General features: G+C 34.1%; 2 protein-coding genes and 7 long non-coding RNA genes across 9 annotated transcripts; 4 read left to right on the plus strand and 5 right to left on the minus strand.

The window, feature by feature from the left end:
- Positions 1-1,513: 1,513 nt before the first annotated feature.
- LOC124435187 (U1 small nuclear ribonucleoprotein 70 kDa-like) lies at positions 1,514-3,112 on the minus strand. Its single transcript, XM_046985135.1, has 3 exons — positions 2,542-3,112; positions 2,166-2,216; positions 1,514-1,742 (listed from the first exon to the last, which is right to left on the minus strand). The coding sequence occupies exons 1-3, from the start codon at positions 3,032-3,034 to the stop codon at positions 1,624-1,626; spliced, it is 663 nt and encodes a 220-aa protein (XP_046841091.1). The 5' UTR covers positions 3,035-3,112; the 3' UTR covers positions 1,514-1,623.
- Positions 3,113-3,569: 457 nt separating this feature from the next.
- On the minus strand, positions 3,570-4,971 carry LOC124435264. The gene is made up of 4 exons (XR_006944999.1): positions 4,947-4,971; positions 4,272-4,383; positions 3,794-3,848; positions 3,570-3,605 (listed from the first exon to the last, which is right to left on the minus strand). It is a non-coding gene; the product is annotated as an uncharacterized LOC124435264 (long non-coding RNA).
- Positions 4,972-6,344: 1,373 nt separating this feature from the next.
- Positions 6,345-7,873, plus strand: LOC124435229. Its single transcript, XR_006944994.1, has 3 exons — positions 6,345-6,450; positions 7,359-7,528; positions 7,816-7,873. It is a non-coding gene; the product is annotated as an uncharacterized LOC124435229 (long non-coding RNA).
- Positions 7,874-7,879: 6 nt separating this feature from the next.
- On the plus strand, positions 7,880-8,370 carry LOC124435207. Its single transcript, XR_006944991.1, has 3 exons — positions 7,880-7,961; positions 8,041-8,162; positions 8,320-8,370. It is a non-coding gene; the product is annotated as an uncharacterized LOC124435207 (long non-coding RNA).
- A 236-nt stretch (positions 8,371-8,606) lies between these two features.
- LOC124435215 lies at positions 8,607-9,386 on the plus strand. The gene is made up of 3 exons (XR_006944992.1): positions 8,607-8,791; positions 8,881-8,974; positions 9,318-9,386. It is a non-coding gene; the product is annotated as an uncharacterized LOC124435215 (long non-coding RNA).
- Positions 9,387-10,530: 1,144 nt separating this feature from the next.
- LOC124435236 lies at positions 10,531-10,907 on the plus strand. Its single transcript, XR_006944995.1, has 2 exons — positions 10,531-10,625; positions 10,824-10,907. It is a non-coding gene; the product is annotated as an uncharacterized LOC124435236 (long non-coding RNA).
- A 4,369-nt stretch (positions 10,908-15,276) lies between these two features.
- LOC124443298 lies at positions 15,277-15,841 on the minus strand. The gene is made up of 3 exons (XR_006947613.1): positions 15,807-15,841; positions 15,561-15,629; positions 15,277-15,339 (listed from the first exon to the last, which is right to left on the minus strand). It is a non-coding gene; the product is annotated as an uncharacterized LOC124443298 (long non-coding RNA).
- A 293-nt stretch (positions 15,842-16,134) lies between these two features.
- On the minus strand, positions 16,135-17,249 carry LOC124452764 (cytoplasmic dynein 1 heavy chain 1-like). Its single transcript, XM_047003411.1, has 4 exons — positions 17,181-17,249; positions 16,939-17,040; positions 16,602-16,723; positions 16,135-16,297 (listed from the first exon to the last, which is right to left on the minus strand). Exons 1-4 carry the CDS (start codon positions 17,247-17,249, stop codon positions 16,135-16,137), a joined length of 456 nt encoding a protein of 151 aa, XP_046859367.1.
- A 2,998-nt stretch (positions 17,250-20,247) lies between these two features.
- Positions 20,248-20,423, minus strand: LOC124436968. The gene is made up of 2 exons (XR_006945556.1): positions 20,387-20,423; positions 20,248-20,308 (listed from the first exon to the last, which is right to left on the minus strand). It is a non-coding gene; the product is annotated as an uncharacterized LOC124436968 (long non-coding RNA).
- Positions 20,424-25,365: the final 4,942 nt, after the last annotated feature.

A 25,365-nucleotide genomic window follows, 5' to 3' on the forward strand; every position in this document is an offset into this window, starting at 1 on the left:
CCACTGGTATCAGGCTATCAGCTGATTAGTAAAGTTATTTTTCGACATTTTTTGACCTTTAAAATGCAATTATAAAATTGCACATCTGGCGCTAGATGTGGTCATGAAGAGTAAGACCAAGGGCGAAGGTTCCTATAATTTGGTGGCGGGGGAGAAACGGAAGGACTCTTTCAGAGCATTTATAATGAAAAAGCTACAGTAGTAGGAGAAACTATTATAAAAATAATAAATATTAATATTGTTATCATATCATTCAGCCACGACCACCCAATATTAAAATTAGCCATCCAGGTATGCAAAGAATCAAACACATCAATTTTCTGGGTAGTCTTGTATAATTCTTTTCACAAACTTCAACATTGAAATTGACAAAACTCTCAGTTCCTGTCATCTCTTTTTCATGTCTGAACAAGCAGGACTTCATCCTTTTGCAAAAGAATATTTTTTGTTAATTTAAAGCAGTGTTAGCGACAAGTCTTTGTAAGAGGGAGGGGGAGGATAACAAAACCTGAAAAGAGATCATATTTATACATTTGTTTTCATTATATAAATTAAGACTATAACCATGAAATTATTACTGGAAGGGTGGAAGGGGTTATTGCCAGCCTCACTGTTTTAAAGTAAGCGGTTATGTTTTGATTTCACGTAAGTAAAAAAATTCCATTTTACCTCAATAAGCAATAAAAGCTATACACATATTAATGATCAGTAATGTGGTGATCGCTAGATTAAATTATTTTCATTAAATGCAAAGTATTGTGACGAAGTAATAAAATATTACTGTGGTAAATAAATTAAGATATTTTGCGTCATGTTCATTAAAAATTGCGTAAAGATTCAGCATTGTTTAGCATCATCTTCACGATCATTTTCTTGACTATTTTTATTTTGTTCAGTATCATTATCATCTTTCGTCTCAACTCCTTTTCTGTAACTATCTTCAGTTTTACATGTTTCGGTACTCTTTTCTTCGTCTTCATCACTTTCCAAATCAAACATCGTCTTCCTCAACAAGTAAAGCTGAAAATTTACTTTTCTCAGCCCAAACCTAAAACAAAATTGTAGAATAAAAACAATTACAAAAAAAATGATGACGAGATAGAATGAAAAGAAAAGCTCTTTCCACCTTAACTTCTGGCTCCTCAAATTTCTTTGTTCCACAATCTTCGGCTCACGTTTACTTCTTTCCCGGCTCTACCACGTCCTTTCCCGCGATCAGGTTTCAAGCCATCACGTGATACTTCGTTATCGCCGCTGCGATCACTGCCCCTTCTATATTTCACCACAAATGACAGCTAAATATCCTCACGTTACTCTTTTATGAAAAAGTTAAAAGGTCTCGACTACACAAATAACAATCTTTATGAAAATTGCTACAACAAACTAAAATCTCTTAAAATCGTATGACTTGGGATACAATTGTCATTGCGTTCCTAAAAATCGTGAGATGATATCAAACCATACAACACAAACACATATTATCATCTAAACTTCTTACCTTTTCCCATCTTCACTGCTGTTAGACTTGAATCGACGTCGATCACCATCAAAAACACTGCGAGATTCTTTTTCAGAATTCAGTTTCTCCAAACGAGCAGCTATCTCCCTTTCTTTGTTGCAGTATCAACGGGTTTTGCACCTCCAAATATAGCAGACGATGTGCTGAAGTCTCATTACCAGTTGAAACATCATCATCTTTGGCTTTGTTCGAGGTTGTAGTTGTAAACGTCGACGCTCAGTTGCTACAAGTATGGAATACACACCATAGATTACAACACATAAAATGTTTACAACTTGGGCGAACTTTAGTTTGTGCGTTCACATAACAGCCTACGTAAGTTGACTGAATACAAAATTTACAAAAATTGTTGAAGTGAAAACAAAGAAATTAAATTGCTTAAACAACAACACACATAAAAGACAAATGTATGAGAGACAACAAGTTTAAAAGTTGGAAAATATCCTGCAGCCTCTTTCAAAAAATTAGTAAATTTCTTGCACGAAATGTTTCTGTATAAAAGCAGGAAATTTTTCGAAAATAGAGTGGATTTAGTAGATTTAGAATGCTAGCGTATGAAAATATAAAGTAAATCACATTGCCTTATGTTTTATGTGCAGTTTTTGAAGTGACAGCTGAGGGTAAATTATGTTGATTTAGAACTTACGTGCTCGTTTTTTCATCTTTGGGTTCATCACCACTTCTTTTATCGTCTGGTCTACAGAAACATGAAACTTAAATTTAGGGAGTTTTCCTGTTTCTTCACACAATCTTGATACCAGTAGAGTTACACTCAGTATGGCAATACATGCATTATTTTTACTAGATTTAGAATGACGAGCTTAGACTATCCCCACTTTCTTTATATATAGTTGCAGTTCACAACCTGGGAGGAGTGTTTAAGCTCATCCGACCAAATCTGGCAAAACTTGCACATATGGTCACACTGGTTGCACCAAACTATAACAGAAGTTTGGTAACTAATACCACCTTATATCCAACTTAATATCACTACTACAACTATAATAAATAGTTAAAAGTACCTGGACTCATCTCTACGATCTTGAGTATCTTCCGAATCTTTGATCGATCACCAGAATCATTAACAACATCACGTTCATCAAATGGCCTATCCCTACCACCTCTTTCACCACCAAAATCTCTATCAGTACCATACATTCCATCTCTACTGAATTCTCGATCTCCAAATCTTTTATCACTGAACCCTCTACTTCTAAATTTCTTCTCTCTATTCGAAAATCCTCGACCACTATCTCCATAGATTCCATCCCGTTCGCCAAATCCTCGACTTTGGTCATCATATTCGCGATCGCCATTACCATATCCTGATGTTCGATTATCATAACCACGATCACGGTTAGAATAACCGCGATCACGGTCATTGTATCCCCGATCTCGATCACTATATCCACGACTTCGGTCACCATATCCCCTATCTCGGTCACCATACCCCCTATCTCGGTCACCATACCCTCTATCTCGGTCACCATTACCCCCTATCCTCTCGGTCACCATACACCCCTATCTCGGCATACTTGCATCTCGGTCACATATCTCTATCTCGGTCGCCGTAACCCCGATCTCTGTCACCATATCCCTATCTCGATCACCGAATCCACGATCTCGATCACCAAATCCTCTATTTCGACTCCGGAGTCCTCGACCACTTAAACTTGATCTCGATCACCATATCGTCGATCTCGATCACCATAGCCCCTGTCGTTATAAGACCTTCGCTCATCAAATCCCTGTCTGTCTCTTTCTCCATAACCCCTGACATCATTGCCATCACGACCTCCTCTTTTATCTCTAAAATCACCACCCTATATCCATCTCTATCCTTACTATCATATCCCTGTCGACCACCATAGCTTCTATCACCATAATCATCCCTTTCTTCATTATGAACGCCATTGTCATCATCATTGCGTTCCTCATTGGTGAAAACCATTTCCAAAACCTCGTTTCTGATCACGATAGTCCATATTCCTGAATCGCGATCAACAGGAGCATAATTTCTTTGATTAGCTGCCAATCCCCATCAGATTCAGCAGGTTGATCACGAACTCTGCTGTCTTTCTTTTATCTAAAAATTAAAATAAAAGTAAAAAGCAATACCTAAAGTAAAGATAACTTTTACCACACGTTATATCACCAAATACAACCTCATATTACCAAATATTCCTCACGTCAAAGCATTATACAAAACAAAATGACAACTGATATAAATAAAATTTGTTATAAAAGTTTTATCTGACGTTGAAAACAACTAACCAGTGCCCTGACTTTGTCCAGCCACATCAACGCGAATACGCCTTCCCTTTAAAGTCTAAAATTTATGTAAGTTTATTGGTAAAGCCAAAATATTTTTCTGCATCTTTACTTATATTTAACAAAAAAATAAGTTTGTGTGATGTTAAATGTTTTTAGTATGGTTAACATGCAGCAAAACACTTGTAATGGCTAACGAGAAAAAAATTTTGTCCATGAAAACACTAAAAAACAATGAAAATATACAGTATGTAGCCAAGAAAATATAATAATGTAGATTCTTAATAAAAAATACATGCAGGTACAAAACACAGGTAAAAATGCAGTTGTTTGGTATAAATGCAGGTAAACACACAGGGTAAACGCGCGAAGATACACAAGCAGCAACAGATGCTGGTTAAAATGAAACTACACATGCAGATAAACACACAAGTAAACACACACACATTAAATGCACATAGACTACAAATGTTGTTTATACCCGATCATCAAGTTCCAAAGCTTTTAAAAACATGCATTTCATCAAACTCTGCATAACCAAAACCCTTCAACCTTCCATTTTCTGATTCTCGAGGCAAACTAACATCTTTCACCTAAAAATTTAACATTACGCATAAAACTTTACTTCTTAAGCAGAGATTATGAAAAATAGTATGTTATGTAACAAATAGATTCTATGCAACAAGCAGGTCACTTTTAAATATGAATTGATATAGTATAAACATACTAATAGTTTATGCAAGGCTCTACTGTATGGACAGAGCTGGATGAAACAGAGAAAGGAAGGTTCACAAAACCTGATAACCAGGAAGAACACATTTTTAACTGGTTAAAGATGTCCCCAAGAGCTGGGGTGATTAAAATTTTAGAAGAGTTACAAATCTTACTAAATGATGATTTTCATCAACCATGTAGGAGATACAATAAGATTAAAGAACATTTCATCAATGCTATTGTGGGTTCCAGCCAGTGTGGGCAGTGATTATTGTTTGTTAAATCTAATAAAATTGGTTGCAAATCAACAATCATCGCTGATTTATGAAATAATTATAAATTTAGATAATAAGATAATTGCAATGAATTTGTAAAGAACTAGTAAATTTTCAAAAAGATAAATACGAACTGTAAGCATAAAAAAGAATCCAAACTGCAATACCTGTACACTTTGGAAAAAGTGAAAATATCATCTTCATCCACATCGCATGGTAAATTACCAAGAAAAAGCTGTGTATGGTGGACCCTTAGGTATGGAAGATATCAATATTACCAGCCCTTGCAGATCGTGGAGCAGTAGGTAAGACAAAACGCTGTAATTTTTAGGTTCAGCATAAGGATCAGTCCAGGAAACATTTCCTTCAATAAAATAATTTTATCAATACACATGTTTAATGTTTTAATATATAATGTAAAATAGAGAGATGCTTACTGATTGGAAATTATGCATTAACTAGATTTTACTTAACATGAAGGCAGAATTTTAGACTAAAAATAATATTTAAATGCTCACAATGAAAAGCAGGTGACTTGCAACCCTCAAATGTTAAGTATTTTCACATCAATAAAGTGCCAAGGCAAATTTGAAGGTGGTTTTAAAACAGGAAATTTTATCATAGCATACAAAAAAAATTTCTCAATTTGATTTGTTAGAGCAGTGCAATTTTTCCTAAATACAAGTGGAAAAATACAAAACACCAGGGCAAATTTCTTTTTTAGTCAAACTAAGAAGTAATATAAGAGCAAAACAAGATAAAAATATTTCCAAGGCAGGAAAGTTTCATTATTGTAAACTAAGCAATTACAGTGGCTGGCATAAGTTTTAAGTAGATTTTTCTTTGGCTTACCGCCAACAGTTCATCATTTGCAAGTTTCTGGACAAAAATACAAACACTACTAAAACAAGATACCTTGTTCTAGCTGCATGAGTGAAAGCTATGGTGATGTGAAAATACTGATCGAACAAATTTAAAATATGAGCCAGTTTATATTAATAACTGGCCAGCTGACATGTACATATGCTGAAATTAAAAATCAAGGGAATTGAGAAATTTTTCATGTATATTATTAATACTGAATAGCATAGTTTCGCGTGCAATTTGGAAAACAAGCACTCGTAGTCCTTCAAACTTGTGCAATTTTGAGCATTTGAAAAACTTATTTGTGCATGTTTTTCCCAAATTGCACTCAAAACCATGCTATTACATATATATATTAGCATTGAAGTCCAAAATTACTTGGTTGTGTAACTAGGTATGTCATTGAATACTGACGTAAGCTAATCTTGGCATTGGGCCACCTAATCTGGTTGAAAGCCATTACAAACACAAAAGTTTAATATTGATTTCATAGCCTGAAAATTCGTTATCCAGCATGGAAATCGTGTCATAAAAAGCTATTATAGAGAGAGAACGTTCGGTGAACACAACACGAGTCTACAAGAAATACTTACCATAAAAGAATTTATAACAATTTGTTAGCAAAACAAGATCAAGATGTTGAATGGTCACTTTGTGATTTAAACCATGTTAACATATGAATAAAAATACGTACCATGAACAGGAAGATCTTCACTTTCATCTGCCCAACTTGTGGAAGTATTTGGTTTGGCAGCATACACCACGCTGTTCGCATTACCCTTTGATGTGTCATTAGATAAAAATGTTGTAAGTAACATGGTTTTGTCTTTTCTTGCCTTTCTTTTTTCCAATTGACAAAAAGGAGTCAAGATAATTGTAAGTTAGTTTATTTCTTAATTAAAATAGGAGAATCATACAAAAAAGAAATTATTCTTTAATAAAATTTTTACTTGTATCCGCCATTTTTAAAACGTGCGAGAGAGAATATCGTGTCAATCGTGTGATTCAGCAAAAGTCAATTGCACGGGTCTTTACAGATAACGACTACGATCGAATTCACACACGAGGGCGTTTCATTAATAGACACCAGCAGGTTGCACGAAGTCTGGATAGCGTTATCCACTGGATAGCAAATTTTCGAAACGTTCATAAAATCTTTTATAACAGAAAAATATACGATCGAAACTGTGCACAATCACTGAAATAAAAATTGTTTCGAAGATTACAAAATTTCTTTTGTGTAAAAATATAAACACTTTTTACAAGTTTGAAAATTTCGCTATCCAATAGATAGCGCTATCCAGGCTTCTGTGCAACCAGGCTCCCAGGCGTTTGATAGAGACAGGCTTAATAGAAGTTAGGCATTTTTTAGGTAAAATTACACGTACTATTTGATAACCAAAGTGAATGCTGCTCTAGAAATGGTTACTATACCAAAATGTAATGAATTGTTTATCAAATCCGTGCCACCGTGCCAAAAAGCTTATTCGCTAAACAACCAAATTGCGGTCATCTGGTTAATTGATTTCACTAAATTTACTCGTTATTTTCTCGTGATTATTTGCTGATAAACTATCTGTATTAAAATTGATTATTTACCGTAACGAAAGTACTAGATGTGGTCATTAGAAAAATTTAATTCTAACATAGTTCTAACAATGGTGTCAAAAAATCGTTATATGATAATCAAAAAACCCATATTTGGCACCCCATAGATGAATGCTTATCACCTTGAGGTCGTCACCTTGGACGGTAACAAAAAACAAACAGATTTACTGCGGTCACAAAAGCTTCCATACGGCATATTGAAGAGAACAAAAAGATGAAGAGCTTGTATCTCCTTGTCGCGCTCCTACTTGGGATCTTAGGAAATCCTCAGTTTGTGGTAACAAAGTCAATAGTAACATTGTTTTGCTTCTTGGAACTTGAATTTTATCCTAATTGAATGTCTGTTGACATAAGAATGGCTAAACTAATATATTTTCTTCATTGAACGGCAAAAATAACGAAAATCCAACCAAAAGCCTAACATAACCGACTGTATTTAAAACAAAACAAAATTACTTAACGAACATCTTTAACTAACTTTTCTTTCCGATACTTTGGCAAATAATAAGTTCAACGTCGAAAACGTTAATACGGATCTAATAAAGAAATTGAAATTATCCTTAGAAAATCAAAGTGGTTAAAGGAAACGACCCAGGATTATGTTATAAAAATAGCAGTGAAAGATGACGCTGGTTCGTGATCGACAAACATACCTAAACTCTTGATATGTTCAAATGTTAACGGTGTTTTTTTATGGAGAACAATAGACGGTAGATATGATATCAAGGTTTAATTCAGTAGTTCAATGATGCCTAAATTATCTATATAACCGCAATTGTTTATTGACAGGTTCAAGTTCTCCAGGAGAATTTTTTGACCCAGTATACGACTGCTCAATCATATTGGATAAAGATCCAAAAGCTAAAGATGGATTTTATTGGATAACACTTGGAGAAAATAAACCGAAAAGGGTAAGAATATATAAGATCAATGTTATTTTTCACAGATTATGGAGCAACATTATTTCAACTCACTTATTATGTTCGTTTACAAAATATATTTAAAAATTTTTATTGATTTTGGCGTGAACAAATATTTAAAATTCCGATGAGATTATTTTCATTAAAGGTTTATTGTGACATGACAACTGATGGTGGTGGGTTCATGTTGATTGGTCGACAAAATACATCCGTTACATGGACAGTACCATCAAACAACAAGACAGTGGAACCATTTGGTGAACCTCATGGATAAGTTCATTAGAGAGGCTCCAATGGTTGATTTTGAGTACAAATGGCCACTAAAGATGATTTTAAGACAACTCAAGCTCATTGGTACAAAAAATGATTAACTTTGCAAATAGTTTCCTTAGCAAAAAAAAAATTTTAGTCGATGTCTATAATTTCAGGTTTACAGATTTCAAAATCCACGAAAATTGAAAAATTTGATGATTTACAACAAAGGAGGCTGTACAAATACATCACCTGGGATTGGTGACGTTAAATTTGTAAAAGATCTGATCACTGATAACGTTGTGACAACAAATTTTCGTTGTTCAAAATTTGGTTTGGCATATAAATGAAAGAACAAACTTTGATGGGTATGAAAGAAATGGTTTGATTTTCGAGCTCATATCAATGATAGGATCTCTAAAAATGTATCCTGCTAACATAATTTTTGTGATTGTAGGCAAAATGAACGATTGTTTAAACAGACCCTGTCCGTGGGGATTTTCTTTTCACGACAAGTTTCCCATTCAAATTGACTTTTCTGGAACATTCAGGTAACAACAACTATTTAAAGCTAACAATTTTACGCACATTTACTGTTCATCTAGACGTTTAGACTTTAAAATACATATTTTGTGTATTTATGAATGATGACATTATCATCAACCTTTACGTAAATAAGTAAGTGTACTATGTTAGATGTAATTTTTGAGATTCTTCCTCCTCCCTCCTCCTCGAATCAACAAGGGAAATCCCGCCAGTACCACTGTACGCAAGGATATAAAAATGAAGTAGAAGTAACTTGTTTTAATAAAATGGGGGTTCTTTAAAATTAAATACTTCTGTTTACTAAAAAGCAGAAAAAAAATTTCATCTTTAACATTTGTCAAAATTCAGCTACAGCACAACGAATCAAATTTCTGGGATAAACTTTGGAGCGACGGCATTAGTTGGCTGTGACAACAGAAAGGTTTTATTATTGTCTGTAAATTATTTTGTTTTAAGAATATAAAATTCAGTCTCTGAGCTCAATCATGAGTGTAAGGTTTATGTCAGATAAAGACCTTACTGTATAGATTGACAAGTTTAACACAGGCCTAAATCTTTTCAAATACTGTTGTGCACTGTATGGATAGATAAAGTCAATAATAAATAGTTTGGATGTTTAAATGATAACTGTTTTGGTGATACATTATGCACATAAAAGTATTTCTTTCAGTTTGTTTCCTCTAATGTTGAAAGGAGTTCCAGTTTTGTCAATATATTTAAAAAAAAATGATTTAGATGATAATCATCATTTTTATCTCATCCTTAATAAACTTTACTAGCTCATAATTAATGTTCACTGCTAAATTAATGTCCGTCAGTGCTAAAACTAGCAAAACGCTTTTTGATAGAGCAGCTAGTGCTTCATTAGTTATATTTAGTAAAATACATGCTCAACGTATATTACGTATTATTGAATAATATTTAGCTGTGGTTGTTATGGTCCTAAGAATGGCAAGAAAAATTATTGTTTTAAAAGAATGTAATGAAACGAATGGTGGAACAATAAAGAAAAATGTTTATACATGGTTTTGGGTGCGCCTCGCATTCCTAAAAAGAATATGGAGCAATTGTATGGATTACAAAGTCATAGAAAATGGAAATGCTGTTTGGTACAAGTTACTGGGTAGTAATGAAGTATTGTGAAAGTATGTTGTGCATGTGTATAATTCCTGTCATGGCATTATAATGATGAATATAATATGTCATACAAACATTTAAAAAATGAATCAATCCATCTATAATCAACCAAATGGTTATTAAAAACTGTGATTTAAGAAATTTTGGAAATCTGAGGACTGGCCGGATTAAGAAGTGCCTAGCCATAGGCAAAACGAAATCTGTGGAGTTTGGAAACTATGGGCAGCATAAGCGACTCCACATCTTCGGTTATTTTTCCAAATAAAAAAGCTAAGTTTAGTATGTTTTGTAGCTAATTTTTTCCTTGACAATAAACAAAATATTTTTCTTTTTGTTCTACAGCAACAAAGTTTAAATCCATCTTGAAGTATATGAAAACCCCAGGACTGCTGCTCTCTTGCCCTTAGGTTAGTTAATCCGGCACTGTCTGATGAAACTACACATCCTTCAGAAATGCTGAAGTGTCTTTTATTTTGCTAGGGTCGTTGTACAAAAAATAAACCATTATTTTACAAAGGAGTAAGTGATAATATATGCAATTTATTTTCGAGTTTCTTTCATCATTCTTCAATTAATACGTGTCACTTTCTATAAATTAATTCTTGCACGAGCGCACATATATTCGTAGTATTTTTGACGTCAATTTTTTTATTAAAAGTATACATGTAAGTACGTTGTTGATTTTCACTTACTTAGGCTAAATCTTTACTTTAACAGATGATTGTTGTACCAGATAATATCACTATGAAAAAAGTTCCAAGTATTGAAGGAATGATGGTTTATCGTAAAGACAAAAATAAACTTGAAAATGTAAGAAGATAAAAAACAACTAAAGGCAAGGCATTGACTGAAGAAAAAAAAACTTAAAATTAAAAGCTAGATTTTCAAGTGCTGTGTATGAACTGTGAATGAGGTTAATCAGAGCAAATGCAAACCTTATTGGCCATGCACGGTTGAAATAAAGAGAGTTTATTAGGTCCTTATAAAAACCATATTTCTAGATTTACAAACTCTGAACAAAGGTAAGCATATCGAAGCTTGAGAATAAAATAAAAACCTTAAATGTTTCCTTTGACAGATTTTATCTTTTATTTTCAGGTAATGCATTTTACAGTCTAAAATTTTATTGAAGACTTTACATTGTTTGCTAAATTTCTGTTGCTCAAAAAAAATGCAAGAGGATTCTGATATCACGTACATCTATGTTTGAACTTGAAATAAAAGAAAGTCACGCGCTATTTTTTCCAGTTAATTTCCAACAATCCAAATCGCCATAAACGATTTTAATTGACATTTGTCAACTAATCTACCTGAACAAAATCTTTTAGGTGATATTTCGTCTTCAACAATATCAAAGATGAACGAACCAGAAAGTTTTGAAACAATTAAAGAATTGGTTTTCATTCAAAAATTGGGTTGTTGTTGGAGAGCCACTTTTGATGGATGGGATTCAAGAATTTTCCATTCAAGATGTGACAATCGAGGAAAAACTATAACTTTAGTTAAAGTTGGTAAATTTATTTTTGGTGGATATTCAACGATAAGTTGGGGTGGTAAGTTTTGCTATAATTCAATGTATGTTTATAATGGTGAATGTTTAATTTTTGTCTTTAAATTTGTTGATGATTTGGTTTTTACTTCTTGTTTAGTAATTTTATAAACATTTACTAATAAATAAAGTACGAGAGAAATGTTGATTGTGCCCATCAAATATAAAAAGTAACAACCAGTTTAAACATAAATTTATATTTACAGGTTCAAGTGGTTATCGAAGAAGTCCCGGCAGTTACATTTTCTCACTTCGTAACACAGACAATTTAAGTCCATTTAGATCCCCGGTTTATGAAAACGGCTACAAGGCCATCTATACTCACCTTAACAATGGACCAACGTTTGATTGGATATGACCTCTACATGCAAACAACGCAAACAAAAAAAACACAAATTCCTACACCTGTTTTGAGGACACCTATGTCCTCCATCTAGGTTACAGCTTGAGGTAGTAATAACACCTAAGCTCTTCTTGCAGGTTCAGAACACTTTACACCTGATGAAGTTGAAGTTTATTATTATGTTTAACGTTTCACGTGAACTTCACGTGACATCCAATGTTATCGTTGATTCAGTAAAAATATAATGTAATAATTAAGTAATTTTTGTACGATGTAGTTACATGTCGTCCTAATTATTTCATATGTCATAATTATTTTGTTCAACTTTTGTTTTATTTCCTTTGTAATGTTAAACGAAGCACTATTGTTGACGATTAAAAATGATTTCGTAACTAATTTGCATCACTAAAACATTAATTTCGTTATTTTCAATAAACAAGGCATGATTACAGCTTTAAAGTGTAGATGAATGTTTTATCTTTTAACCATTGGACAAAAACATTAAAATTTCCAGGCTTTGTCAACAGAAGTAAGGGAATGCTCTTGAATCTGTTTCAAGAAATATTTTCATAATTGGTGAAAAATGGAACTGCTTTGTTGTATGATGACATCAAATGTAAAGCAAATGCGTACACGTGACCAACCTGTCTAACATCTGGCGCAAAATAAAAGTATATCATAAAGATGCTGGGGCATTGCACGCTATTAATATACAGAAGAGTCACTCGTGTCGGAGCCTTTGATGTTTTTGTCCTCGCGCATGTCGTGCTTCGCGCATGGTGGCCGCCATTATTCCAGCCAGATGATTAGGTTTTTGACTTTCCAAGTCTTTAAAATGATCCGAAGTCATTTCTTAAGTCAAAATATACTTGAATTCATTATTGGCATTGACGTCATGTAATTTTAATTGTTGGAAACAAGTGAGAAATCTTAATCATCTGGCTGGAATAAATAATGGCCGACACGAGGACACAGCGTTGTACACCTGAAGACCCTTCTGCATAATCATTATTCTGTGAAGATAATAGTAAAAAATATAGCCTACTCTGAACCTTCGCTGGCGTAAACCAAAAACACAACAACAAATAAAGTTGAAGTTACTTTTAAGTCACGTGGCAACAGATTTTAAAATGATCGTTAACAACTACATTTAAATAATATTGACAATGATCCGCGCGTTATGTCTACAAAGACTAAGAACGAGCTGCTTCCAGTGGATCTGAAAGAGACAAAACCGTAATTCTTCCTGAGTCCACACGGTCTCATCTTTGTTTTCGTGATAATCATGAAACGTCAAAGACAGTTCTCTTTTCAAATCATAATCACAATAAATAGGTTGTGTAAAAGCACTTAACTGTTGGCATGTTTTACACGATACCAAAGTAAACTATTTTAACACGGCAAACTGTGGACTATTTTAACGAAAAAGTGGACTATTTTAACACTATCTTACCAAAAAGTTTTTTAACTAGCATGACCTCCAGATACGCCTCTCTGAAAGTATTTTAATTATGACTCAAGCAAGTAAATCAGGTTAACACAACGGCATGTTTGGTAGAATTGTGGAATATATCACAATGGGTGATTTGGCTTCTACGTTAAGCGAAAAATAGTGTCTTTCAAAGATGTTCTTAACGAAAAAAGTTGTTTGACTAGCATAACCTCCAGATACGCCTCTCAGTATTTTAATTTAAGATTCACAACAACTAGCTAAGTCAATAAAAGCAATTGCCAAACTAAAAATTAGTTTAAAATCATATATCAGCCAGTCATTGAAGATGCCAAGAAAGCAACCCTCTTTCATAAAAAGGTGATCACCCCCTGCTCAACAAATTCCATTACGACAGTGAAAAGAAGTTTTCGCGACGATTCTGATTATGATACACAGGAAGTGTGACCTAAACAGAAGTACAAAATATGTTCATTAAATTTTCAAGGACGTTATAAAAATACTAGCTAACTTCAAATTAGCTTTTTCTAAAAGACCATTTATTGATAGTTAAAGACACTTGCCTTTGCTTGTTTGAAAGTTTATCATCGTCAGAAAATCTGGAAATCACCAAAACATCAATAATAATTACAACACATGTTCTCTTGAAATAAATAATTACAAAAAGCAAATGTTTGTTTTACCTGATCCAACTAAGACTTGTCAATGGCAGGTCAGTTATTAGATAACTGTCGCAAGCTCCAAAACGATTATTCACACATTTTGCATCTTTGAAGTTTTCAAACCTAAACAAAAAAATAATCAGTAGAGTAAAGAGAGCATCAACATATTGCTCACACACGTAATTTGAGTCAAGAAAAACAGTTTTGTTCAAATTCATGCAGAATAAGCATTAACTTCTAAACTGACTTTTACGCTCAATATAGTATTGCTAAATAGCATAATGTAACAATCTAATCTTACTTCTAAATAACAATACCAAACTGCAGTCATCAAGTTCTATTTCTTCATTCTTCCCACGTGATATAGTCATCTAAACGTGACAAAAACATGTTTAAAACAACTTGAATATATTCAGACGACTGCAAATATTACTCAAGATGAATTAGATTTGAGAGTAAAGGGTACCTTCAGGAAAGCTCTTCCAAAGACCAATTATTAGCTTAGCAACATATTGTCTGGTTGTTGTTATATAGGCTTCAGGAACAAACAACCATCCAAGATGAACACGCAGGTTCTAGGTAACAAAAAAAGTTTTCATCAAGATCTTTTACAAATGTCGGAATTCTTTAATAAGAGATGAATGAGAGCTTCTGGAACAACTTTTAACGTAAAATAAATAATTGATGGTATTTCAACGATCATTGATGTTTAAAAGTTTCAACGAGCGTAAATTATAAACAAGTGAAGAAGTAAACAGCAACGAGCGTAAAATGATAAGGACATATATGGTTTTTATGTGGACGTTTGTCATACCTTCAGTTCTTTATTAGATCCACTGTGTGAAACGGTAGAAATTTGTTGAAGTTGTTGTATACGGTCATGAAATCAGCAATCCACTGAATGACAGTAAGACCTGATGGAACTGTATAACGACGCCAATTTTGGGAAGAATAGCTAAAACATCAAACATGAAATTATAAATAGCAACAAAATACGAGAAACATAGAATTATATATTAAAAATAGATTCCGTGCTACGGAGATATTTCGTTGACAAAAATATATTCTGTGCACAGTTGTGAATAAAAGAGAAATTTTAGTCGTACCTTTCATCAAATCACTTATAACATTCCTTAGATAATTTGTTGGCTTTTTACTTGCTCACAAACGCCAATAACATTTTGTAGATCACTACGGACCGTTGTAAGCAATCCTATCCCAACATTTACCTGCGCAACGAAACAGAAAGATAAACAGATTACAAACCACATCATACTGCAGGTTTTTTTACCAAAAAATTGACCAAACTGATTTAGACGATTTATTATTGTTTGAACTTGTTCACAGTTCACTTTGCAAGGAATCTCTGATCATTCTCGTTTTAAAGTATTAACATTAAGATAATAACGACACTTTATACTAAAACGTGATTTTTGCCGTCACAATTTACCTCGCGTTCAAAGAATCGGAATAAAGGATCTTTGATGTTTTCATTAGTTCGTTTCAAGGCAACAAGTTCCTAAATAAAGTCCAGAATTGCTCTCAAGAAAGAACTAAATTTTGGTCAGTTATTTTACTTTTGGCAGTACCGTAGCCAGCCTGACTTTTTTAACTCCAGCCAAAAAATTTGGTGTCTACTGACATGGCGGGAGTAAATCTACAGGCAGGCTACTTTACTGGACTGGGGTAGACGCACCTCCGGTACCATTGCCAACCAATTAGTGGCTGTGTTATAACGATCTCATCCATGCTGGACGAGTATCATTAGAGATCAGAGACTGGTTTCTGCAAAAATAAGTGATATTTAATAGATAAGGACAATGTTTGCTTTTTTGATCAAATGAGAATTGATAACTTTTTGAAATGACGATTTCAGAAAACGAAAAGATGCTTTACATGACTGCATATACTGACTTGTCTAATCCCGGAGAGTAAGCTAATTCTTTTTCATCGTCTATTTTGCATCTTCAGAAGTTTGGTGGTAAGTGCCTGACCTAATATATATAAGATAAAAGAAAGATACGTTATACTAATATGTATGTACGACATAGTGACAGTAATAAATATGAAAGTGGCATTTTCAACCTTGAACAGTAAGCAATAATTTTCAGCATTGTTTGGTAATCCAAGCCAGGATGGCGATTGAGAGTCTGGTAATTTTCTGTCCATTGTACAAACTGTTCGCGTCTAAATGATAAACACAAAACTTTTATTTCAACATGGCGAAGGGACAGTAATATCGAAGTGTTCGCACACTTTAGATGGATGATATATTTTATTACAAAACACGACATGCTACCTAAGATGTGGTAAAAACGGCGTAAAAAAGGTTAGAATTTATCTATATATGGGCACATCACGTCATTTTATGCCATTTTTGATGGCACGTTAATGTGTATGCTAAACTTCGTCTTACAAAGAATGACGTAATGATCCATTCAAATGATGAAATTCAGTTTTAACATTCTATGGTAAAGACATTTTGAATTACCGTATTCCATCTGGCATGTTAACATTTTTGCCTTTAACACCATCAGCATCCAATACCAATGGAAAATCTGATTCAAAACTGCTGACTGTGAACAATCGATTAACAAAGGAAGAAAGCAAACGCTACAAAAGATATTGATATGTGAGTTTATTTGCATTTTACCTCCATATATGAATTATCGGCGAAAATTCAAAAACGAAGGACATTCAAATGTACTTATGTCTTAAAACAATTAAGGACAAGGGGAGCAATGATGAAAACAGTTGAAAATGTTTGAAACAAAAAATCAAAGCCAGTAAGCCGTTACACTGGTCACATGATCATATCGTGTATTCACCTGATCAAATTCGTTATCGATGCGCCCTCCATATATGGCCTGAGTAAGAAGTGTCCTCAATGCATCCCATGGTACTTTGTCAGGAGATATATTTGTCCGACCCTATAAACAGTATAACAGTTTTACAATACAAATACTTTATATAAATATTTTCGAAGTCTTAACTATTAAACTGACCAATCAAATGGACAAGAGCTGCTTTACATATATCTCATAATAAAATGAAGATAGTTCCAACTTACTTGGGATGAATTGTCAACACGTGTCAATGGTATCACAGGCAACTCTAAGGTCAGACTCACTGAACTCATAATGCTTGGACCAACCCAATATGCATAACGTAAACGTTCTTGTACAATAGCATGTAACCATGCCAACAGAAAATACAAACGTGTTCGTTCGGTTGGCTTTAAATAAATATCAATGATGTAAATAACTGATATTACGTGATATTTGTAAGACAAAAGTGTAGTATTAAATAACAACTATGTTATGTACATTGGATAAACAATGTACGCCTCGGTCTATCGGTAATCCTATATTTTGCCATGTCGTAAAAAATGTAACATGAAGTTCTGCTAACAAAATATCCTTTGTTACAAAATATCAGGATCGTGCTAATATATTGTTGGAAAATGTATTTTCAGTATCCGTAATGTTTACCTACCTTGCACATGCGCGATACAGGAATAGTACTGAAAGTTCGGAAAAGGTTTGCTTATGCCAGGAGGAGGTTCGAATACAAAACACGGAAGCTCGCAATAAATTCACAGGAACTCAATGAAAACCATTAAATTTTAATTAGGAAACAATGAAAATAATGGCAGAAATACAATATGATATTACACAGGATAAAGTTGAACAATGACCACAAACATATTTATATTTTTAGGAAAAGATGAAAAACAAAGTAGAAATTTTCGATACCTAGGATTAATTTCCATAGTAAGGAAAGACGGAAATTTGCATGAGGATTCAAAGTGTGTAGTTTCTTCCAATGTTCAACATTGTGGAGCCAAATGAACATTTTCAACAAAACCCATCTAAAAACAACAATGAAAAAATCTAGCAATTCACAATTTAACGTCAACATGAAAACAAAAAATAGCAAGAAAAATCTAACACTGTTCTTTCCCACAATAACAAACACACAACTTTAAACTTAACAAACACACTTAACAATAACAAACACACATTTTAAAATAATAGATCCACATAGGTATATAACGGATACGATATTTAAAAAAACCCTAATGAGTTCCTATATATAATATCCACCTCAGTCCTAGCAAGATCATGGCTAAACTCCAAACCAGCTTGTTGAAGATGACTCCAAGTTATGAAACAAATTTTGACGGCTGCTGATCGAAATATCCTGCAAGTTAGTCATATAAATTATTATTGCAGCAAACCATTGGTTTAATATGACAAATAAACATAAATTACCTGCATGTTTCAAAAATGCTGACGATAGCATTACATCACCGACAATGGTTCCCATTTGAGCTTGAAAAGCAGCCAGGTCTTGCCAACGACTGCATTCATCAGACAAACTCCTTAATAATGCCACGCCTGTTTAATACTTTGATTCAACAGCCGTCATCTCGGTCTTTAATGCTTGTGCTTCACTAATCAAGGCAGCATATTCTTCTTTGTACATTGGCCATGCTTTTTCTCCAGACCAGTAATAACTTTGGCAATTTCAGCAGCCTGGTCAAGTTTATCATAATGGTAACATTACACTCTCATTCACATGATTAAAGAGAAATACAACGACGTATATATTTAACAAAAGTAAAGGCGATTTCATTTGATTGTACAGAAATTAAAAAAAGATTTCAGGTGAGACTGAGGTACTTTTATTTAACAACTTCGTATTCATTAAATTCCTATCATTGTGTATAAACACAACTGGTTGCCCGCTTTATTTTGTCGAATCATATTTCGAGATATTTTTTACCTTAGCTTCAGCAGCACTTTGCTTCAGTTTCTAAACTCTTCAGTTCATGGCGTAAAGGTTTCTATTTTCAACAACATATCAGCATATTTCACCTTCAATGCAAAAAATCATTAATTGAAGATAATTATAATCACACGAACAAATAGTTTTATATACATATTCACATTACTTTTGACTGCAATTTAATGGAATATAAATACTAACCATGATTATCTGAACTATTGTAGCTTATATCATGTGTGTTTTACAAAATTAAATAAAGTTAATCGCAAGACAGTGAAGTTTCTTTTGAATTTATTATCATCAAAACAGTATATTTTATAAAGATGTTTAAACAAGTAGTTATCGTGCAGCTTTGTCACACTTTTGTCACGGAGCTCTTACCCGTGCCAGTTAGTTTCCAGTCCCTGAAGTTGATCGCGCGCGCATGTCAATCGGAAATAGGGGTTAATAAACAAGGCATGGCATTGGAAGGCGTGAAAATCGGAAATACGACAAGCTGGAAGTTGCATGCTATTGACAAAGTAACATTAGATCCGTTTCCTTTTGTCAATCGAAGGTAAAAACTGTAGAAAACGAGGTAATTGCATTTTATAGTTTATACTTTATCGAAAGGTTTACATTTTATCTCTTGAAACAAATGGAATTGAATGTAGACATTGATCTGGCATTAAGAATGAACAAATTGACTTTGGAGTCAAAAGAATGAAATAACTGTACGTCAAAGTTTGTTAGAAAATAAACTTTTAGACTGCTATGCTGAAGAAATTGCTGTAATGATAAACGCTGAAGTAAATAAGAACTGCAATGGATGCATGATCGATCAATCCTCTCAACGTGAGCATGACTGTCTCATGATGGAGCATGACGAGCGTATGTTGTTGCATTTTGATGATGCCTTGGAAAATGTGTCCGAAGAGATTGTGATCAAAGATTTTATGAAAAGCATTGAAGATGTCAAGCCACCCGTTAATGGACTTGAGATACTAAAATACACTTGTAACGACTGGCATAAAATATTTGTTTCGATAAAAGAACAAACTTGAAACGCGAGTCGTTAAGCTTTTGTAAATATATATTATTTATTCCTGTTCGATTCGTAAGGTCAAACAACAAACTTGAAACACGAGTCGTTAAGCTTTTGTAAATATATATTTTTATTTATTCCTGTTCGATTCGTAAGGTCAAACCATTACACATTGTTCTAAATGAAATATAAGAAACATGTATGAATTTACTGCTTACATGTTAGCACTTCTGTATACATATACGTAAGCGATGTAATATTACATAGAAAAACATTTTACGACAACTACAAACGAATTAAAACTTACTCGATAAGGTCTTTATGAGACGATACATGCCCACACGAGGGTTTTACAAGATAATCATCACAGTGATCACATTTTTCTAAAAAATAAAATCGACGCCTCTGTTAAAGTTAATACAAACACTCTAAGGAACAGAAAAAAGACAAACGGTACTTACTGAAGGTATAAAACGACGCTTATGGCGAGGCCATCCCTTCGATTGCATGTTTGATATTGCATCTTCACAAAGGCTCTCTGTTTCGTAAGTGGTTGAGATACACTCACATGCGCTTGAGATGTGACCTTCGTTGCCATCTCGCAAATGTAAATTATAAATTACCATTGAATAGTATGACCTTGAATAATGTGGCGTGGGTAAGATCTGTGCAGTATCCTAGCTTTTAACTCTGTCCTTCTTAGATTTACAAACATTATTTTTATTTTAGTATGCGTTTGTTTTACTGGTTGCTAGAGATCGTATTAGGAGAATTTAAACCAAGAAGAAGCAATCAACTGATAAAAGTGCAACGCGCGTTTGATATTGATATTGCAGTAATTGATACCACAAGCCTATCTGCCTATAGTGGTTTAAATTTATTAACTTATGCATTCAAGATGCGATGTGGCACAACAATTTTAGTTGTTTCAGGCTTAAAATAACCGGTTTACTGCCGAAAGTCGCGTATATAGGTAGAAGTGTGCCGTAAGCGTAATATTATTCGAGCTATTTTGCATCATCACTTTAGGGAATTCCCTTTTCATCTTATGAAGGCGCAAAATATTTCTTAAAACATCGAGCTTCGCGCAGTATGTATAGCTCTAAGAGGTTTCTCGGCATGTTTCCATTAAACAGATAGAGATAGAAACAATAGCAGAGGATTTTTGCAGCTATGCAATATTAAAGTAATTTTCACACTAAACTGAAAATGAAAAGATTTTATTGAACAACGTCACTTCAAAATAAGATACAAGTTATTATGAAACGAATTCATCTAACAAAGTTAATCTTCTTCATCATTGGCAATCTCACCAAAGCTGTACTCTTTTAAAGTCTGTTGATGAGAAACTTTCTCTATCAATAGCTGCTTCCATAGCTTCCTGTGGATCAAAGTCGTCATTTTCTATAAACCCTTTCTTTGTATGCATTATTTTTCTGTGGATGGGATCTTTTTTCAGTTGGTTTATCCACATAAGACGTTGCATATAAATACTTTCCAATTCTTTTTGAAGTTTTGGTAGAATGTTAGAATATGCTTGATTTTCAGCTGTCTGCTCATCCAGACCACTGTTCACAAGGCTTTCATCTCATCGAAATCTACATTACTTTCCCTTGCTTCTTCTATCAAAGGTATCCAAGGATCAGTTTTCTCCAGTTTCAGCCTCATTTTCTATTGACATTGAACTTTCAGATTCATCTGTTGAACTTGTAGAAACATTATCTTCGAAATGCATTCTGACTGTCTGAATCTGATTGAGACATTTTTCCTCATCCCTTAGTGGACAGTATTCTTTTCGTGTCTGCGTAAGTTGAAAGCTCGATTAAATACTTTTCCACAATATCTGCAGCTCATTTCGCCGGCACTGCTTTTTTAGAAATGAGACATTTTATGTAGCAATGTGCATTTGTGGGCAAATGAGCAAGTGTGTTGAAGCAGTTATGAGCATTTGAGCAAGTGCTCAAGTAATTACATGTTGAAATTAGCATTATCATCCTCATAAGAGGTAAATTATTATAGAATTATACCAAGTTGTTATCATGTATTCATTTATGGGTATTGCTCATTTAAACTCTCCTCCCCCTGCTTTATGATAGCAACTTGGTATAATTTATATACAATAGTTTAAACCTTTATTCGTCTTATGAGCAAGCCATAAGGAAAAACATACAGACAGCAAGGAATTCATTATGGAAAATTGAAAAGTTACAAACAACTCTTGTGAACTATGAATGTTGCGAACTATGAATGTAGTTACAAAATGAATGAACGATTAAAAGACATGCCTATGCTTGTGAGGATTTTAAAGTAAACCCTCAAGTGTTTTTAAAATTTTTGTCATAAATATCTGCTAAAGTATGATGTGTTCATATGTAATCAAAAGAGATTTTGTTGTTTGATTCATGTAGATAATTAGAAAAATATTTAATAAAAATTGTTCATTGTCCAATGTATTCTTATTGTGTGCACTTTGTTCACTATTTTACAAATACCCCATCTCCAAGCTAGTCGAATCATACCGTCTTTCTTTGAATATGTCAAAATGCTTACTAGCGCGAGTGGTTATAAAAGTGAAAGCAGAGCATGTTTGCTTTTATTTATGAGACAATGGACGTACGTTTTAGAACACCTGCCAACTTTAATGTGTGTGGTCAAAGTCAGTCGGGCAAAAGCTATTTGGTTAGGTCGATGCTTTATAATTTAAATGAACTTTTTTATCCTGTTCCGAATAAAATTATTTACTGTTATGGTGAACGGCAAAGTGAATTTGGTGAAATGGAATCAAAAATTCCAAACATTTGCTTCGTCGAAGGATTCCCGGACAACTTATTTGATATTCTGGAAGGTTGTCAAAACTCTTTAGTGGTCGTTGACGATTTGATGTCAGAATGTTCTAGCGATCAACGAATGTCCGATTTATTTACCCGCGGGTCACATCACCGTGGCGTCTCTGTCATGTATCTAACACAAAATTTATTTCCGCCTGGTAAACAATCCCGAACAATCAGCTTAAATTCCCACTACATGATCATTTTTAAAAACCCCAGAGATTCGCTAGGTATCGCAACATTGGCACGGCAGATGTACCCTAAGAAAACGAATTACCTTCTGCAGTCATTTCAAGACGCCACATGCCGCCCTTACGGCTATCTTTTGCTCGATTTGCATCAACTCACATCTGACAATATGTCAGAACAAATATCTTGCCCGGTGAAAAGCAGATTGTCTATGTACATAAGTGATAAGCATCGACATCAACAATCATTTAAACATTATGTCTAAACGAATTAGGAGCAATCTTCCGTACCTGCAAGTACTTGCAAAATCTAAGCCGAAAATTCGAAAGGTTATCATCGAACATGGACCATCTGATGTCATGTTGTGCATTTGTGAATGCGCAGTTAATGTGTTAAAGGAACTGTACCGATATCTGCGAGTCAAAAACGACGCTTGTTGAGGTATAAGAAACATCTCAGAGCCTTAGCGAACAAGAGAATTTCAAGAGCTAAAAAGAAAAACTTTAAATCAAAAGGAGGCAATCTACTGAGCGCCTTCCTACCGCCGGTTTTGAACGTACTAGGAGTTTGCTGAAATAATGAAGCATGCCAAGCGAATGATTTTAGTACCTGAAGACGTTTATAATAAATATGAACAAAAGCAAAATTTGAAGTTTCGCCATTACGATGAACATGATGCAAAAGATACTCAACTCTCGCACATCCTTCACCAAGACGGTTTAAGTGACGATCAAAGGCAAAAACTTTTCAACACAAACTTTGAGCAATTCCTTAATTTGAAGAAACAAAAAGATATTCAGATACCCACAGTACGCGTGATGGATACAACCGACGGGGAAGAAAGAAACACGGTAATAAACAACGAAGTGCGTATATTAGCTGACTCCGTCATTGTACAAAGTGTGCCGAAGACGATGCGTGAACGCGCAACAGCAATACTGCAGCGTCTCAAAACAAAACCAGATATAATAACTTGGGATGATTCAGGACAAGTCAAACTTGACGGTGTTATTATCCCTCAATCAAATATATCAGACCTCATTAGCGACGCCGTAAGAGGGAGAAAGAATTTCAATCCTACAGGTTCTAGAGAATTCTTTCGCGTTTTATCAAAATAAACATTCCTCGTGATTTGGTTCGGAACGATGTAAGATGGGAAGAAGCTCAAATGGAAACTTCAATGAAGAAGACGGAATAGCCTACCACAGAGGCTCAAGAACGAAAATGACAACACCTAAAGCCACCTACACTAAAGAAAACTCGCTTACGTTGGATAGACTATTAAAATTTGACATGTAAAGATTTGTTTTGTTTAAATAAATTGAGCAGTTGATATCAATTTCCTGACTGTTATCATTAGAATATGCAAATAGAAAACACAGGCAATTAGCTTACACAAAGAAAATTTTATTGATAATAAACGGCTCAAGCTTTTACAACAAATTTTATACTTGACTGAATGCTATCGTTTAGGGTTACACTAGTTTCTATATGAAAATGTCTGCTAACGAAACTTGATACCTTGTTATCGTTCTCAACAGTATTACCATCAAACATGTTTACAATCTTATTCATGCTATATCCTCGCACTCTATGGCTGAGGTAAAATATACAATATTGTCCACATACATCCGTCCAGATACTTTGCAATTGACGTTTATTAAACCCCAATCATAATGTTTCAAATAATCTCTAAAGAACTTATGATATCGCCCTGGTGGTTGTCCATAGCTATCGAAGAATTCGGCTTTTCTTCTGAAGGAAAGTAAAGGCAACCCAATGGGTCCCCTCCGCTTACATCCGTGTTTGCGATAAATCCTTTGGGTAGCTTTCGATTTCTTTAGGCAAACGGTCGGCTGGAAAACACCGAGAAATTTTTTCCTGTTACCGGATCGGATTTCAAAGCGGTCCATATTTGTGAGGTGTTCATTTATCCAATGTAGTAATAAACGACATTTCTCTCTCCATCGATTTGTATTATATTTTCAAACTCTCCATAGCACACAAGGCTAACTGCATGAGTTGGCGGTGTCGAGAATTGTAAGTCAATGGCCAGGTTTCCTTTTTGCACAGTGTTAAAATGTTCGGATGCACTGCACATATCGGGGTAAAGTCCGCGCCGAACAGGGCAAAACCGTTTGGGAAATCTTCACGCGTAATGCCATTGCCTGTGTCGTAATACATTTTCCAGTGCCTGAAAACTGCGATAGAAATGCTTCTATAAATCTTGGATTCGCGCCAAAGGACAAATTGATTGGTTTAAATGGTACAGATTCACCATTTATTGAAATGCCTAACGATGAAATGTTGAAATGTTGGAAATTGAATGGGTTCTTTTATAAGCTCCGTTGAATGACGCACTTTCAACAAGACCGAAAACAAACGATTTAGGCACTAAACCATTGAAAAGGTTATCTTTTTGC

This window comes from Xenia sp. Carnegie-2017, unplaced genomic scaffold, assembly GCF_021976095.1.
Source record: "Xenia sp. Carnegie-2017 unplaced genomic scaffold, XeniaSp_v1 HiC_scaffold_1, whole genome shotgun sequence".
NCBI classification, from domain to species: domain Eukaryota; kingdom Metazoa; phylum Cnidaria; class Anthozoa; order Malacalcyonacea; family Xeniidae; genus Xenia; species Xenia sp. Carnegie-2017.